Source organism: Brachionichthys hirsutus, chromosome 7 (assembly GCF_040956055.1).
Source record: "Brachionichthys hirsutus isolate HB-005 chromosome 7, CSIRO-AGI_Bhir_v1, whole genome shotgun sequence".
Lineage (NCBI taxonomy): Eukaryota > Metazoa > Chordata > Actinopteri > Lophiiformes > Brachionichthyidae > Brachionichthys > Brachionichthys hirsutus.
Genome location: NC_090903.1, coordinates 14,740,134 through 14,756,797, shown reverse-complemented (window position 1 = coordinate 14,756,797; position 16,664 = coordinate 14,740,134). Strand labels below are relative to the sequence as shown.

Sequence of the window (16,664 nt, the reverse complement as noted above, 5' to 3'; positions counted from 1 at the left end):
GGAGGGGACGCCAGGAATCTGGGGGGGGGGGGGGCGGCGTTGTTCGAACGGACCGGGGGGGGGGACGCTCTGCCTGCCGGTAACGAAGGAGACGCTGAACGCGACGACCTGTTGAGACGGCGTGATTCCAACGACGACATCTGATATAAGCCAGTGTGTGTTAGCCTGAACGCCGAGCAGGCACGTTGCCATGGCAACGGCCGGGGTGAAGGATTTAAGGGCGGAGGTAGAGGTGTGTTGGGTCCCCTAGCATGAAGTCCCGTTTCTACCCGATTCTTTCCGGTCCCGGCCCAAACCGAACGCTCCTGAATTCCCGCTTGGTTTTTGCTGCCCTTTCGTTTGTTTTTGTTTAACAGCCACCGACCCGTCGCCCACTGCAGGCTGCATCACTGCCACGTTGAGAACCGCTAACCGCTAACGTTTACCTCTGCTCTGTTCATGTTTACCGTCGTGTTCATTTACTTCTCACTATGTTGTTTGTTTGTTTTTTTACAAGAAGGTGTATAAAAACGCTGCTGGCAGCGATCTAAAAAAAAAAAAAAACAACTAAAAAAAAAATACACCGGTCAGATGAATCTTGTTGTTGTTGTTGACCAGTCGCTCGGCAGAGACGTCAATAAAAACGGGCTGGACTGCAGAGGCGTTATTGGTTTCGTCTGTTTGTCCCAAAATGTCCCTCCTAATGTCTGATAAAAGGAGCTGAACGTTCGCTCAGTGGGAAAGCCCGGCTTCCACGCCGCCCACCAAGCCTTAGATCCCGCCCTCTGGGCCTTTAAGCGGACAAAACAATCGCTGAGAAGTATTTAATTGATTAATCACAGTGATCTTCTCCCAACCACAAAGAAGGCTCATCTTATCTTCTCAAGCCCCTCAAAAAAACGCTGATGACGGGCATTAAAATACAAGAATAAAGTCATAAATTACAAGAATAAAGTTGTGTTTTTAGCGTAAATTACAAGAAAACTCATAAGATGTAGTTTTTTACGCTTCTTCGACCTTTTTCATCAACTTTGTCCGTCCTGTTATAAATAAAGTTTGTGAGGGAAAAAAATGGATGAAGCTGACGCCTCTCTCTCTCCACCAATCTGCTCTCTGCAAAGCCATGACGTCACCAGTTAACCTTTTTGGCAACATGGCGGCGCGCAGTCTTTCTCCATCATTTAACAGACTGCTGTTTGCGGGGAAGGTGAGCTTTCTGCGGGGTCACTGTGCGGGAACATTCCGTTAAATTAGTTCAAACCGTTCACCGGCGGCAGTCACGTGACAGCCAGTCACGTGTTTGAGCCGGTTCGTGACGTGCTAACGAGGAGCTAACGGTCCTCGGTGCGGAGAAACAAACAAACAAACAAACAAACAAACATACGGACGACTGATTTACGGCTTTTCCTTCTCCAGACGCATCAAGTGACATTTATTTTAATCTGACTACTAAATCAATTGTTTGTTGGTTCAAAAAAATAATAATGTCGCTTAATAAACAACAGCAACTTTAAACTGCTTGTCAGGCAGGGGGTTATTGAACCACTTGCTGAAGACCAAACGTAAGAACATGAAGACCGTTGCCATGGAGACCCAGCAGGAAATTGATGGTGGTGAATAGAGCCAATAAAATGTCCCAGTATTTCTGGACCTGACGGTACCTTTGCTTCCCAGCATGCCTCACTCCGGCCCAGATGCCTCGCCGCTCGGTATTCCAGCGCCTGCGGCCCAGACGGAAAGGTAAAGCTCGTCTCCTGCCTTGTTGGACCCGGGGGGGGGTGGGGGGTGTTGAACTCACTGCCGACTAGCTGGAGCACAAAAAGTCTTTGTGTCAATGACAAACCGATGAAATCTGCCCCCCCCCCCCCGCAGACCTTTGATAAGATCCTCATCGCCAACAGAGGAGAGATTGCCTGCAGAGTGAGTCCAGCTGACACACACGCACACACGCACACACGCACACACACATTCAGCCACGTTTAAATCTGAGGACACGCCTCCTCTTCGTTTCCCATCAGGTAATTAAGACGTGCAAGAAGATGGAATCCAGTCTGTCGCTGTTCACAGCGACGTGGACGCGGGCGCCGTGAGTCAGCGTCTCCGTCTGTCTCCGTCTGTCTCCGTCTGTCTCCGTCTGTCTCCGTCTGTCTCCGTCTGTCTCTCCGTCTGTCTCCGTCTGTCTCCGTCTGTCTCCGTCTGTCTCCGTCTGTCTCTGGTTGTCTCTGTTTAAATGGTTCAGGTTGGATTTCGGTGAAAGTCGGCACGTGGCGACGTAGAACCGGTTTAATGTTGCCACGGAACAAGAACTTCGACCTTTGTCACGTCGCCCGTCTCTGAGCCCTCGCCTGTTGTCGCCGTGTGCGCCCAGGTTCACGTGAAGATGGCCGATGAGGCGGTGTGCGTCGGCCCCGCCCCCACCAACAGGAGCTACCTGAACATGGACGCCATCATGGAAGCCATCAGAGCGACTGGAGCGCAAGCTGTAAGCATTTCCTGCCTCCGCTGGCGGTGGGCGTTCCATGCGCCGGTCGGAGCGGCCGGACTCGTTCATCTCTCCGTCTGAACCGGCGTTCCTTCATCAAGCGGCTTTGATGTCGGCCCGGTTCCTCTCGCCGCCTGTGGGAGTCGCTCTCTGACGGATCTCGTTTCTGTCTCTGCTCAGGTTCATCCTGGTTACGGGTTCCTCTCTGAGAATAAGGAGTTTGCGAGGCGCCTGGTGAGTCCGACGCACGATCCCGACCCGTTGCCGATCCTACTGCTGCAGCAGGTTGAATAATCCCAGGTCCCGCTCGTCTCCTCGTCCAGGCCGCGGAGGGCGTGGCGTTCATCGGCCCCGACAGCCACGCTATCCAGGCGATGGGGGATAAAATCGAGAGCAAGCTCATCGCCAAGGCCGCTAAGGTCAACACCATCCCAGGCTTTGACGGCGTTGTCGAGGTAAGGGCCGATCGCACGAAGCGCTCTGCGCGTACGGCGTTCACGTCCGCAAGCGACCGGGGATCGGTAACCGTGACGATCTTCTGCGGCAGACGGCGGAGGACGCAGTGAAGATCGCGAAAGAAATCGGTGAGTCATCATTTCTGTCATTCGTAGCTTAAAATTACGCTTCTTAGTCGCCAGGGACTCGACAGAAAACGATTAAAGCACCTTTAGGTAAAGTGAAGCTCCTTGTTCTTGTTGCTAGGCTACCCGGTTATGATCAAAGCATCCGCAGGAGGAGGAGGTAAAGGAATGAGGATCGCCTGGAACGATGAGGAGACGAGGTACTCCCGTTTGTCCCTCCGTTAACGCACGGTAGCGATACGCCGCCGGACGCGGCGCCCGTCTGCGGACCCGGAGCCAACGTGTGCGAGTTCTCTGTCCGCCGTCACAGGGAGGGGTTCCGCTTCTCGTCCCAGGAGGCGGCGTCCAGCTTCGGGGACGACCGGCTCCTCATTGAGAAGTACATCGACAACCCCCGGCACATCGAGATCCAGGTAAAACGCAGCGAGGCGCCTCCTGGGCGACGCCGCCGCCGCCGATGGAAACTCGATGTGCTTCCCGTAGGTGTTGGCCGATAACCACGGCAACGCGCTGTGGCTGAACGAGAGGGAGTGCTCCATTCAGAGGAGGAACCAGAAGGTCGTGGAGGAGGCGCCGAGGTCAGTCGCGGGTTTGGAATGGCCTCGAGACGCTTTCAGCGGGGGGGGGGGGGGGGGAGGATCGGGAGTTCTGCAATGAACTGGAACCGTGATCCTAATATTTAACGTTTTCCCGTTTGAAATGTCTGTAAAAACATTCCGACGAGTCCAGATGGATGACTGACGCCATCTTGTCCTCTCCAGTACGTTCCTGGACCCGGCGACCCGGCGGGCCATGGGGCAGCAGGCGGTGCAGCTGGCCCGGGCCGTGAACTACTCGTCTGCCGGCACCGTGGAGTTCCTGGTGGACTCCAGGAAGAACTTCTTCTTCCTGGAGATGAACACGCGACTGCAGGTCAGTCGGCCTCGATCGTCCCGCCTCCAGAGCGCGCGCAGGAACGAGCTCTGTTGTCTCCGAAGGACCTTTTGTGTTCTTCTGTTTCCATGGTTACCTGTCGGTTAGGTTTCGTCTCCTCTGTTCAGCGTTCCTTACTCGAGTTTCATCACGGCGGCTCTGCCCACAGAATCCTGTGTCTTCTCTGTGTGACCTTTGACCTCAGGTGGAACATCCGATTACAGAGTGCATCACCGGTCTGGACCTGGTGGAGCAGATGATCCGGGTTGCCAAGGGTTACCGGCTGCAGCACAAACAAGAAGATATTCCTATAAATGGTTGGGCCATAGAGAGTCGGGTCTACGCCGAGGTGTGTTTTTAAGTATATACATATATATGTATATGTATATATATATATACACACACATATATATATATATAATGTATAGCACGCAGTCGCTGACGTCCGTTGTTTTGCTCCCTCAGGATCCGTACAAGTCTTTCGGCCTTCCCTCCATCGGGCGACTCTCTCAGTACCGAGAACCGACGGATCTCAGCAACGTAAGCGTTCGCCGACGTTTCTCGCGCCTCGCCGCGGTTTCTCCCGTGACCGCTGTCTCGGTGCTCGCTCCGTCAGGTCCGCGTCGACAGCGGCATCGAGGAGGGGAGTGACATCAGCATCTACTACGACCCCATGATCTCCAAGGTCAGTGACGGTTTGGGCGCCGGCTGCGCTTCGTACCCGTTTCCCGCCGACAGTAACGCCTCCCGCCGTTGGTTTGTAGCTGGTGACCTACGGCGCGACGCGGGCCGAGGCCCTGGCCCGGATGGAGGACGCTCTGGACGGCTACGTCATCAGAGGTAACGGCGAACGCCTTTCAGCGTCCGCCCCGGCGGCGTCCGTTTCGGTAAACGCGTGTCGTCCTCGCCCAGGCGTGACCCACAACATTCCACTCCTGCGTGAAATCGTCACGCACCCTCGCTTCATCTCTGGCGACATCAGCACCAACTTCCTGCCGGAGGTGTACCCCGACGGGTTCAAGGGTCACCAGCTGGACGCCGCCGAGCGCCGGGAGCTGCTGGCCGCCGCGGCGGGGCTCTACATCACCGCCCAGCTCCGCGCTCAGAAGGTCCTGGGCCACGAGAGGTGAGGATGAGGGGGGGGGGGGGGGGGGGGTCCGGCTTCATCCCTCTTCATTTAACTGCGTTTAAACGATCTGTGTGCGCTGCAGGGTTTCCTCCTCGCCCGCGGCATCCGACCGCTGGGAACTGTGCGCCGAGCTGGCGGGGGAGACTCACGCTCTGGGGGTGACGAAGTCGGGGAACGCTTACGCCGTGCGTATTCATCCTGCGTCCGTCAGCGCCGGCCGCGCTCGAGCGTCTGACGCCGGCGCGTTCGTCTCCGCAGGTGGAGGTGGACGGAGGGGAAGTGGAAGTCAGCGGAGCGTGGAACTTGGCCTTCCCCTTGTTGCCGATCACCGTCGACGGCAGAGAGAGGACGCTGCAGGTGACGCGCAAACGGGAGGGGGGGGGGGGGGGCATCGTTGGACATGTCTTCTCACGCTGTCGTTTTTTTACGTTTTAGTGTCTGTCCAGAGACGCTTCAGGAAGGATTGTCCTCCAGTATCTGGGAACGCCGGTGAGTTGGATCACGTGATCACACGGGACGCCTCTCTGGCCCGCATGTTTGAGACGGCGGTTTCACACGCAGCCTGGTTCTGATCCACGTCTGGAGCTGCGGGAGTCTGAAAGCCGCCTGGAGCTCTGAGAACCGTTTCCTCCTCGCTTCCTCTCTGCAGTTCGAGGTGCGGGTTCTGTCCCAGCTGGCCGCGGCGCTGAACGCCTTCATGCCGGAGAAAGCGGCCGAAGACACCAGCAGCATGCTGCGGTCGCCGATGCCGGGCTCGGTGGTGGCCGTGTCCGTCAAGCCAGGAGACACGGTAACCTTTAACCCCCCCGCAATAGGGACGACGTCGCACCCTCGGGAGGACGGAGAGTCAGAAACGGTCTGTGGTTGCTTGTGTGAAGGTCGCGGAAGGGCAGGAGATCTGCGTGATCGAAGCCATGAAGATGCAGAACAGTCTGACGGCAGCCAAGCAAGCCAAGGTAACGGTCTGAGACGCCGGCCCGAGCGGCTCCGAGCGGCCGGTCGGCATGCTTCTACCCTCATCTGCCCCCCCCCCCCCCCAGGTTAAAAGCGTCCACTGTAAGCCGGGGGAGACGGTGGGAGAGGGAGACCTGCTGGTGGAGCTGGAATGAGACGTCACCTTTGACCCTTCGACGACGTGCGACATCGACACTCCCCTCGGCCTCCGGAGGAAGGCGAACAGACGGGGGCGGCGCCAGACCCTTGATTTGTCTCTCCAGTGGGCTGTCTCCAGGGTGGCCCCACCCCCTCCCGTTTAGCAGAGCTGCGTTGTATCAGCGCCGTTGGCGTCTTGAATGACGACCCTCTTTCTTTTTTCTCCTTCCCGTTTTCTAGATCGATCCTTAATTTCACGCACAAACTGTTCCGATCAATCGTGTGCTGCTTTCCTGCGAAAGGTTCTGGAGCAAATCATGTAGGAAGTGTCGGATATTTCATTTCTGAGCTGGAGCTGATGTTTGATTCCAGCTGCGTGGAAGCGGAACGCTGAAACGCCGCCGCGCCTCGAAGCGCCCGTAATTATGAGAATCACATTAAACCCGTTTCTCATTCACTCCTCCGTGGCTCATTACTGAACGTGATCACTTCCTGTGCCCACTGTGTGGCGCTAGAGATCATCCGCTGACGGTAGTGCTGTCCGAGGAGATGTCATGGACATTTAATGACAGTTACACACCGCTGCCAGCAGGAGGCGCTGTGGCGATGGATTATTAGTATCCAGCGTGGGAAGCTGGTGAAATATTCTCCTGAGTTCTGCAATGAATCGAGTTGATTCTACTGGAGTTGAAAGTATAGCACTTAAATTTCAAAAACAAATAAGGATTCTATTTCTAATAGTTTAAAAATGGAGTATTTAGCAACTTTTCACGCATCGTTAGAATATATCCGGGTTTTCCCCATAAATGTTTCAGCAAAATGCTTTGAAAACTACTTTGTAGCGCTTTTCTACAACCCGAAGCTACAAATGGCTTCCCAAAACGTTCTGACGACGGACAACAACAATACCTTCCAGGGGGTTGGGAAGATGCAAGCTGCCCGGAGCAACCGCCTCAGGAAGAAGCTGCAGAATACGGACCTGGAAGTGAAGGGAAGGCTGGCACGGTACAAGGCCGATGATGCATGCTGGGATGTTCAGGGTGCAGGAGCAGCTGGCCAGACTCAGAACCAGCTGGAGCATCATCATCATCATCATCATCATCACAGGAGGACACAGGCCGAAGCCAAACGTCAGCTGGAGTCCCGTCGTCACAGCAACGACACAAAGTCTGTTTACTCTGGAGTGTACAGGACTATTACGGGTTGTTTATTTTAAATCCCTTGAGTTTAAATATATATAAATGTATAAATAAATATCCTTTTAAATTAAACACACTATAGTTTGTGTCAAAAACGATTTTTACTGACTTAAGTCTTACATTTTGCAATAATCCACCTCGAGTCTCGGCAGCTGCGCAGAGAAAACACAAAAAAAAAAGGATCTGACAGAAGACATTCCATAACCAGACCAGATCACCAGATCAGATTACAAACACCGAAAACCTGACAAACTGTAGTTTAAAATGCGTATTAGAATAACGTTCCCAAATATTAACGCTCGCGTTCATCTCATTCATTCCCGTTTTGATTCCGTTATATTTTTTACATTGGCAAGTTATTGATTAAACATTCGGGCTGAAGCCTGAATGTTAGTTAGCCTGACCTGCTAACTAGCGTGACCCTGTAGGACTACTAACAGGAGACTAGCGTGGCGGCCGGTTCCCGTTGATGCATGAAGGACTTGTTACAGACGCAGAAAGGTCACCCCCCCCCCGGGGGTCAACTCGTCGCCCCGGCTGTTTGGTCTCAAGTCCCCTCAAACCCAATAACTGCTCAGGTTTTACCGTTTTATCTCTCACTACTGAGCTCACGTCTCCGAAGGGCCGAGACTAAACAGCTGATACGATTCGTCGTTTCACCGAGTCTCACCGCCCCCCCCCCCCTCTTTACGGGCCAGTTTCTACGTGCAAACAGCTTCTTCTTTTTGTACGTTTATAAAGCAAGATAAGTGTGAAAACGTGAGCTCGGTAAAGAGAAATGTGTCGAGGGTCGTGACAACCTGGGAGGCGATGACATCGCTACGTGAAGCCAGAGTCCCGCCCCCGCGTCTGTCTGGAATTTAACCCTGCAGACGTGTGTGAGCCACGCGCCGATGTAGGACGGGACCCCGACTTCCTGCTCCATCAGACGGGGGGTTTCTGCTCATTAACCGCCTCCTCCCCGGAGGATTCCCGACACAGCAGAGCAAGAACTGTCCCACAATTCATTTTCATTCCCCAAAGGGTCAGGAAAAGGTATTAGTACCAGCAGCCGTTAGAAAGCAGGCCTCACAGCTGCATGGAGGACTCCCCATGACAGACGCAGACCACGAAGCAAACCTTAAAGGAGACGCGAGAGCCCGACGCCGTCCTCTGTCCCGGCCGGAGAAGCCATGTCATTCAGCAGATCCCACATCAGGAAAGTAAAACCCAGAAGACTCGCGGTGGCGCAAACGTTTTAGCCACAGAAACGAAGGAAGTTGTTCCGCTGGGGGGGGGGGGCAGGAAGCAGGAAGCGGGGGGGGGGGGGGGGGGGTCCAGATCGTCTGCTCAGTTTCACTGAAAGGTCCAGAGGTCTGTGCAAAGTCCGCTTCCCGGGACGCTTCAGTCCACTTTGACCACGCTGTAGATCTTAGTAACAAACCAGAAACAGGCAAAGAAGCCGATGGTACCTGAGGGGGGGGGAGAGATCGCTGTCATCGACCAACCGGCACAAGCTTGGAAAACCCCGGGAAAGATAAACCCGCCCCTTCTTCCTCTTCAAAGGACACCTACCGGTGAACAGAAAGAAGATGAGCGCCATGATCATGGTGTATCCGAAGTACAGGATGATGCTGGCCAGGCCGGCGATCTGGAGCTTAGAGAAGAAGTAATGGACGGCATAAACCAGGAAGTAGATGGCGGTGAACCCGCTGGTCAGGAAGGAACGCCACTGCCAGTGGTAGTCCTGTGAGAGGGGGAGGGGGAGGGGGGGGGCACGGTCAGTGTCAAAGCACAGACACGCTTCCGTATCGACCGTTCAGGAGGGTTCACCTCGGCACACAGGTGGAAGTAGCCCAGCAGGACGGTGGCCTCGGAGCAGGTGATGACGAGGATGATGAAGACCAGGAAGAGGAAGCCAAACATGTAGTACATCTGGTGGGACCTGGAGGTGAAGGTCATGGATCAGCCGTCGTCATCCTAAACTAAGAAAACTCAGTCCGATCGGACGAGGAAGCGCCGACGCAGCGGCTAAGATTAGCTTCGACACTCCGCTAACAGGAGCAGCTGTCTGCGTCTGACTTCCTGCTCACCAGATGGAGTTCAGGATGAAGAACAGCTGAATGAAAATACATCCAAACGGCAGAATCCCCCCCATGACGATTCCAGGGAACGGCCTGGTGTAGAACGACTGCTCCGGGATTTGACGAGGAATCTGATTGGTCCTCACCGGGTGTTCGATGGCCTTAAAGAGACGGCGGAAGAGGGGGGGGGCGTGCTGTTAAACTAAATCACATAAAGCAGCATAAAAGCCCGAGTGGAGGGTTACAAAACGGACTCACCGCCTTCTTGAAGCCGAAGTAAGCGCCCAAGAAGGTGAGCGGCACCGAGACGCAGAACCAGAGCGCCAAAATGGCCACCAGCGTCCCAAAGGGCATGGCTGCCGACGAGCCTTCCCCCCACAGGATGAGGTTCATCACAAAGAAGTCTGCAAACACCACCCTGAGCAGAGGCAGGGGGGGTCAGACGGAGGTCAGACGGAGACACGGGGTGGAACGTTTGCGTCTCTGCCGAGCTGCCGTCTCACCCCGGACAAAGGAAGGCGGTCAGCAGGACGTTGGTCTTCCACTTCTCTCCCCCGAACGCTGCAGGCGACAAACAAAAGACGTCCGGTCAAGCTGGAGGAACTGTTAACATCGGTTACCCTGCCCCCCCCCCCCCCTCCCACCGCGTACCTTTGTAGAGGCGGGCCGCCACGTATCCTGCAGGAGTTCCCAGAAGCACCCAGAGAACGACGGCACACGTCATCAGGGCGCCGCGGTTCGCCGGAGAGAGGAACCCCAGACAGGCAAAGACTGGAATGGAGGCGGTCGTCAGGCGACGGCCTCCATTCACACGCCGCCGATACTCACGGGCGCAACGCGACGTACAAAGGGTGACGAAGATCATGATGAAGATCTGGGTCCCAGAGCCGAGGAACACCGAGAGCAGCATCCCCTTCCTGGGAGCCCGGAAAACATCTCCGTGGACCAACTTCCACCCGAACTCCTCCTGCGCGTCCTCCTGAGGGAATCGCACGAGCAGATGACGGCGAGAACGCCCCCCCCCTCAAAACGCCACGTCGGACGCGAGGAGCTCACCACCGAGTCCATCTGGTTGTACCGGGCGATGTCTTTGTGAAGCGTCCGCAGCAGGATCATGGCCACCATTCCAGACAGGAACAGCACGATCACCAAGGAGTTCATGATGCTGGGGGCGCAGAACCGCACAGGGCGCCACGCTCAGCACCGACAGACGGCAGATCCCCGCAGCGCGAGCAAAGCACCGGCGTCGACCGTTTCAGGGACGCGGGAAACTAAACAAAGTCGCACTCCAAGATGGATGCCGCGCGCATTCCGCAGACACGCCCACGGATTTAAACGTGCCGCTGGAGTGAGGTCACGCCCCGCAGAGCCGGTCTCACCTGAACCACTGGATGTTGGTGTGAGGCATCGACTCGAGGATGTAGTCCCATCGGGACGCCCAGCGAACCTTGTTGTCCTCCTGAAACACACGCAGGCGGTTACGGGTGGCCGTGGGATCAAACCCGCGGGGATCCATTTAGCTAGAGACGGTGGGATTTAGCCAGAGCGACCGACACCGAGAAGCCTGATGATGATGATGATGATGATGATGACACAGTGGGTCCCGCCGCTGCGTGGGGCCGCCACACGGCGGCGTCAAACACCCCAGGATAACTCGGACTCACTAACCTCGAACCTGACGGAGTAACTGTACGTGATCTTGAACTCGCCGGTGTCTTTGTTTTTCAGGAACTTGGGGCTCCCAGAACAATCAGGCTGCTCTTCATTGAGATTCTCATAGCTGCATAGAGAGAGAGAGAGAGAGAGAGACTGAGGTCACACAGAGGCTTCTGTTTCTGTAACGCCCCTTTCCTTCCATCGTTACCTTTTGGGTTCCACCTTGGCGGTGACCAATCGCACGCCGAGAGCTTCGTGCTCGACCACGTGGTAAAATATGGTGATGTCGACGTGGTTGAAGATGTAAAACGAGTCGGTTTCTTTAAAGTTGGACTGGAACACGAAAGAAATGTAAATTATAATCATCCTGTTACGGAGGCTTGTGTGTTGGTTTGTGCGTTTGTGTGTTTGCTTGTGTGTCCGACGCTCACGTTGACCACACACGCGTCTTTGGCTTTGCCCGACTCTGTGATGTAACAACCAATAGGAAAGCCGGGATTGCAGAACCTCTGTCCAGCTTCAACTTCGTAGCACCAGGTGACGGGCATGTTATCCACGATCCTACACACACACACACACACACACACACACACACACACACACACACACACGCGCACACACACGCGCACACACACACACCTTAAAACATGTCTCAAAACCCGCACATCGTCAAAGCCAACAAGTTTGTGATCATTTCGGAAACGGCCGTCTGCAGGTGGCTAACGCTAGCTGTCTGCAGGTGGCTAACGCTAGCCGTCTGCAGGTGGCTAATGCTAGCTGTCTGCAGGTGGCTAACGCTAGCCGTCTGCAGGTGGCTAACGCTACGCCACCGCGATGATCGATAAATGTGTCGTCTTTAAACGTTTTTAAAAAAGTTTCTTCCTTTGTAAAATAAAAGTAGAGTCAAAACAACAACAAGGAGAATCAGAACGGGGGGAGCCCCACTTCGGGACATTGACGCGCAGCTCGCCGGTTGCTGCCGGGTGGGATGCGCGGGTCGCCGCCGGTGTTCTGCTCTTGTCGTACGTACCAGTGGTGCTGGTAGTTGAGCAGCATGCCTTTCTTCAGGAAGTCCAACTTGGCTTTGTCGGACGGGTTGCTGGGCTTGTACGTTTTTGTGCAAACCTTCTGACACGTCATCGGCTTCTTGTATGCAAACTGAAACGCAAGACAAAATTACTCTGCGTGCGCTTCGGCGCGTAAGCGAGCGGGCTCGGTCTGACGCGATGATGATTCAGCGAGCAAACGTTACAGGTAACAAAGTAATCCGGGCGATCGGGGGTTTGTGGTTTAGTCGTTTGTCTTGTTCTAATCAAACCTTTTTCATGGCTCCTAAAGATTAGAACACAGGAAATGAGAATAAGGGTTTGGATCACGATCCAATCCGGATCTGGATCGAGATACAATCGCAGAGGCTTTGTTCCGTTTCAAGCTATTAATGCTAACTCAATCCGCTCAAAGCATGGAGCAGGTGTGAACGCCTGTGCAATTGTGTAGCAAAGCGCTGCCGGGGTAGCTCACAGATCAAGGTGCATCATGGGAAATAGTTTGAGAAGGTTTCCTCGTGTCACGTGCTCAGATTGAACAGTCCCGAGACGTCGGTTTTGTGGCTGGGCACGATGCCACGTTGGACCTGCGAGCGTTAAACTGTTGATCAAGTAGTAAAATAGTTCCAGCGCGATAATCCAGAGTGTAAACACTCAGCTCCCAACGGCGGCCATGTTTGCACGTTTAGACGCCCCGCCGCTGCACATCTGTTACCTTGTATGGCGAGGATTCAATCCTCTCCCCAAAGAGAACCTGCCCGAGATTCTCTGACGGACGTTTGGCTGTCGTATCAGAGCAGAAGTCAAACCTGCACACAAAAGGAGGAGACTGTTTGAAGCGTGCGGAATGCATCAAGCCGCACGGCTTCATTCCTGTGAACCAGGGCAGCCACGAAACCGAGAAGATAATAGACAAATGAATCAATAACGAAAGCTAACAGTTATTTGAACTTTACAATATTAAAAACAGCAATAAAAACTTCCCCCAAACCAGCACGCGATGAAATAAAGGTTCTACTTACGCATTATATTCGTAAGGCAGGATGGACTCCACGGAATCCAGACGGTTCACAAACACGTCAATGGACGACTTTAATAAAGCGGAGACATCACGTTAGGAAGCCTGCTCCGCCCTCAGGAGTGAACAAATGCTGATTTGTGATTGGACAAAGCTCCTGTTCTCGCATTGCCATGGCAACTGTATTAAAAGGTGGACTGTTGGAACCAGCAGTCACGGATGCATCTCCGTGGAGACGGTAACAAACGACTCAAGCAGTACATAAATATACCGATACGCATAAACATTTCTACTTCTATTTTCAAGGTTTTGGATTCAGACGGAAAATATTAGTCGAGGACCGGTAATTAAACTAATCATTTCAAGTCGCCGCTTATCTCGCTTTTTATATATATATTTTTTAATTTTCTCGGTCAACATGAGCCCTAAACTAATCCATCCAGTGAAAACGAGAATACTAACGACGTTGGAGTCATTATAGTTAGCTTGCTATCGAGCTAGCACCTGTTTAGCTTTGCGCTTCGGTTTTTTGCTACACTTAGCTCATACCGCTCCTAAGGAATTAGCTCGTCGAGCGTTGGCATTTAATTATTAAATAACCTTTGTCTGCTAATCCGCGCCTTAGCCCAGTTATTCGGTTAATCTATCAGCACATCTGGCAGCTACGCAGCTGGTTTGTGTCATGCTATGGTTACCTTGCAGTTCGGAACTTCGCTGTTTCCCGGTTCGCAGAAGCTAACGGGGGCCAGACCGGGGAGGTAAAACCCGGCCGCTCGAGCCAGCAGCGCGGCGCAGAGCAGCCACAGCAACATCGTCACAACGACAGGTTTTAACTCGAGATTTAATTTCTTTAAAAAACAAACAAACCCTCTACCCTATTCGTGCTTCACACTGCATCTGACATCCACACGGGACAGCCACCAGCATCCGGTTCCGCAGCGGACAGACACGTCACATACCGGAAGTTCTGCATCATTTTTCTTTTTCTTTTTTTTAAATTGTAAAAACTTTAATGAACACAGCAGACGTTCTTTGTTGCATATCAATCCCCTGCGTAAAACAAACTTTTTTTTTTTTTAATGAAGTCCTTCATCATGCGTAGATATGTTTTGCTTGTTCATTTGAACGTAACTTTATTAATACTCTGATTCGCAGTTCCCTGCGGAGTACGGTACGTTACTTTCAAACAAACAAATCTACGCACGTTGAAAGTAACTTTATTACTACGGATGAGTAACTTTATTACTACTCTATTATCTACACACGAAGCAGAACAAAACTTTATTAGTACTCTCACACGGAGTACAAAGTTACGTTCCTCATGCGTAAATTTGTTTTGTTTGTTTGAACGTAACTTTATTACTACTCGGAATCCAGATTCCAGATATTTATTTAAATCCACACCAAACTGCATTCAGCCAAGCCCAAAAGTATGAAAGCCCAAACGATTTAAAATTAAATAAAAACGTAATTTTGAAATAAATACCATTTTGATAAATCAGAATTAGGATCAGAAAGACGTTATTATCCCTGTGAGGTGCAATTTGTTGCACAGCCAGTAGAGAACACACATCAATTCATTCAACATACAGTTAAAATATAACAAGTGCACAAGTTGCATAAAGGCTGGTCAAACCGGCTGTTGATAAAACTAATAGATGCAGGAAGAAATTAATTTCTATTTGTCCTGCACTTTGGTACCTACGACCGGAAGGCGGCAGCCTGTATTCAGAGGACAGCTTGTGCTTTCTTTCCAACATTAAATGGGGTCTATTCTGGCCCAAGGTCCACGCTCCGGCCAAGTTTCATGGAAATATGTTGAGTAGTTTTTATGTAATCCTACTGACAAACCAACAAGCAGACACGGGTGAATGCGTCACTTCCATGATGAAGATTCCCAAATCCGCTCCAGGGTAACGAACGCATAGAAGCCTGCAAAGGAAATGCTCAGTGTTTTTCCAGGCTTGATCAAACACAAGATCCTTTTTTTAAACAGTATGAACATGTTTAATGTAGAAATCAGTGTATATAGACAAAAAAACAAAAACAAGAATCTCTGTGCTTTCAAGTAGAAAATGAACCTTCAGTGATCTTTGTGAAATGGCAAAGCCTGTGTCTATGAGCCAGTGTGCTAGGCTAAGCTAAGCAAACCATTCTGAAGCTCAAACGCATACTTTTAAAGCAGGCTAGACCGGATCCATCAGAATCCAATCCATGAACTATACTTAGTGTCTACGTGAATGTGGCGTTTCTATTTCCATTGTACTATCAATCATAACAGGATTAAATCATTTCATTTCAGGAGAGGGGGGAGGAAGTACCAGGAATTCTAAATATATCTTTCTATATAAGATATAAAAAAAATTGAGGGTGTGCTTTTCCTCCACCAAAAAAGAAAAAAGATAAATTTGAAAGTGTGTGTTACGCTAGTGTCTCTCAGGTGTTTCAGGGGATGCTGAAAGCAAGGCATTTGTAAATCCTGAAGGCAGTCGTGGGATGAAGATGATTTATGGGGAACGGTTGTGTCAAAATTACAATATGAATAAGTTAAACAGCAACAAACAGGGCATTGATTATTTTCTTCATATCGTGTAGCATACACTGGACAAACAGGACGCGAGGACAGGGGCTGATCAGGAGCGACGAGTCCAGCCCATCAGTCAATTGTTAGCTTTGCAATTTGTGTCACACACAGTTCTGACAGACTCAATGTCGCTATTGCTGCGACTACATCTGGAAATCAGGTTCCTCTGGATTCATTTGTAAGAAGTCAGGAAGCAGGAGCCGATGTGATGACGAAGAAGAGCACTGTAAACAGAGGAAGGACTCAGATACAACAAGAGCAAACACCGGAGAGGAGCTTCAGGATCCGAGCGTACGGTTCATATTACATGGGAGCTCGGGTTAAAGGAAACCGACACAAAAGTAAAGATGATCCATTCCATTTTGAAGCCGCTTGTACTTCTGCTTCCCTTTTAACATTTATGGCAAGACTCCCCCCTGACGAGTTCATTGTCTTTCTCGTACAATGTGGCTTTATTATTGCAACATAATGATTTTATTGGTATATCTTGACTGTTACTTTTCCCTTTTCTGTGTGAAATTCTTCTAGAAATTGCTGGTGTTTTTTTTTTTTTTTTTTTTTTTTTTAAAGCGGCTCTAATGCTCGTTTATGCTTAACATTTGATGCGTTTAGTAAGAGGGAGATTTCAACCTAAACCAGTAGGAACCACATCAGTAATCGGCGTCACTCAAGCGTCTCATCCAGACTTCGACACTGACGTTGGGATCAGTGGCCTAGAACTAGAACCAGGCCTTCACAAACCCGTTCGGCGACTTCAGGTAAAAAAAAAAAAAAAAAAAGTCCCTTTAAATCGGACCTGATTCGCCCACTCGGATCAGCTGTGAGCTGCAGGAGACGTTTCATACAGTACGTCTATCTCCTCTCCTGCGTCTCCTCGGCCGTCAGTCAGGATGTGCTCTGCTCCAGGGAGCTCAGGAATCCGT

General features: G+C 51.9%; 2 protein-coding genes across 2 annotated transcripts; one reads left to right on the top strand and one right to left on the bottom strand.

The window, feature by feature from the left end:
* The first annotated feature begins 1,132 nt into the window (after window positions 1-1,132).
* pcca (propionyl-CoA carboxylase subunit alpha) lies at window positions 1,133-6,629 on the top strand. Its single transcript, XM_068741144.1, is given in 24 exon segments — window positions 1,133-1,186; window positions 1,654-1,719; window positions 1,852-1,899; window positions 1,998-2,016; window positions 2,019-2,065; window positions 2,348-2,461; window positions 2,642-2,695; window positions 2,785-2,916; window positions 3,009-3,045; window positions 3,164-3,242; window positions 3,353-3,455; window positions 3,526-3,620; window positions 3,804-3,954; window positions 4,160-4,303; window positions 4,420-4,494; window positions 4,571-4,639; window positions 4,719-4,794; window positions 4,867-5,080; window positions 5,166-5,268; window positions 5,342-5,440; window positions 5,519-5,572; window positions 5,733-5,873; window positions 5,962-6,039; window positions 6,124-6,629. Coding segments are annotated over 24 exon segments (2,121 nt in total). The 3' UTR covers window positions 6,193-6,629.
* A 2,067-nt stretch (window positions 6,630-8,696) lies between these two features.
* On the bottom strand, window positions 8,697-14,058 carry tm9sf2 (transmembrane 9 superfamily member 2). Its single transcript, XM_068740894.1, has 17 exons — window positions 13,853-14,058; window positions 13,162-13,229; window positions 12,855-12,948; window positions 12,124-12,251; window positions 11,525-11,654; window positions 11,302-11,426; window positions 11,106-11,217; window positions 10,817-10,896; window positions 10,494-10,602; window positions 10,284-10,416; window positions 10,089-10,208; window positions 9,941-9,998; window positions 9,696-9,855; window positions 9,447-9,598; window positions 9,187-9,298; window positions 8,929-9,100; window positions 8,697-8,825 (listed from the first exon to the last, which is right to left on the bottom strand). Exons 1-17 carry the CDS (start codon window positions 13,967-13,969, stop codon window positions 8,758-8,760), a joined length of 1,938 nt encoding a protein of 645 aa, XP_068596995.1. The 5' UTR covers window positions 13,970-14,058; the 3' UTR covers window positions 8,697-8,757.
* Window positions 14,059-16,664: the final 2,606 nt, after the last annotated feature.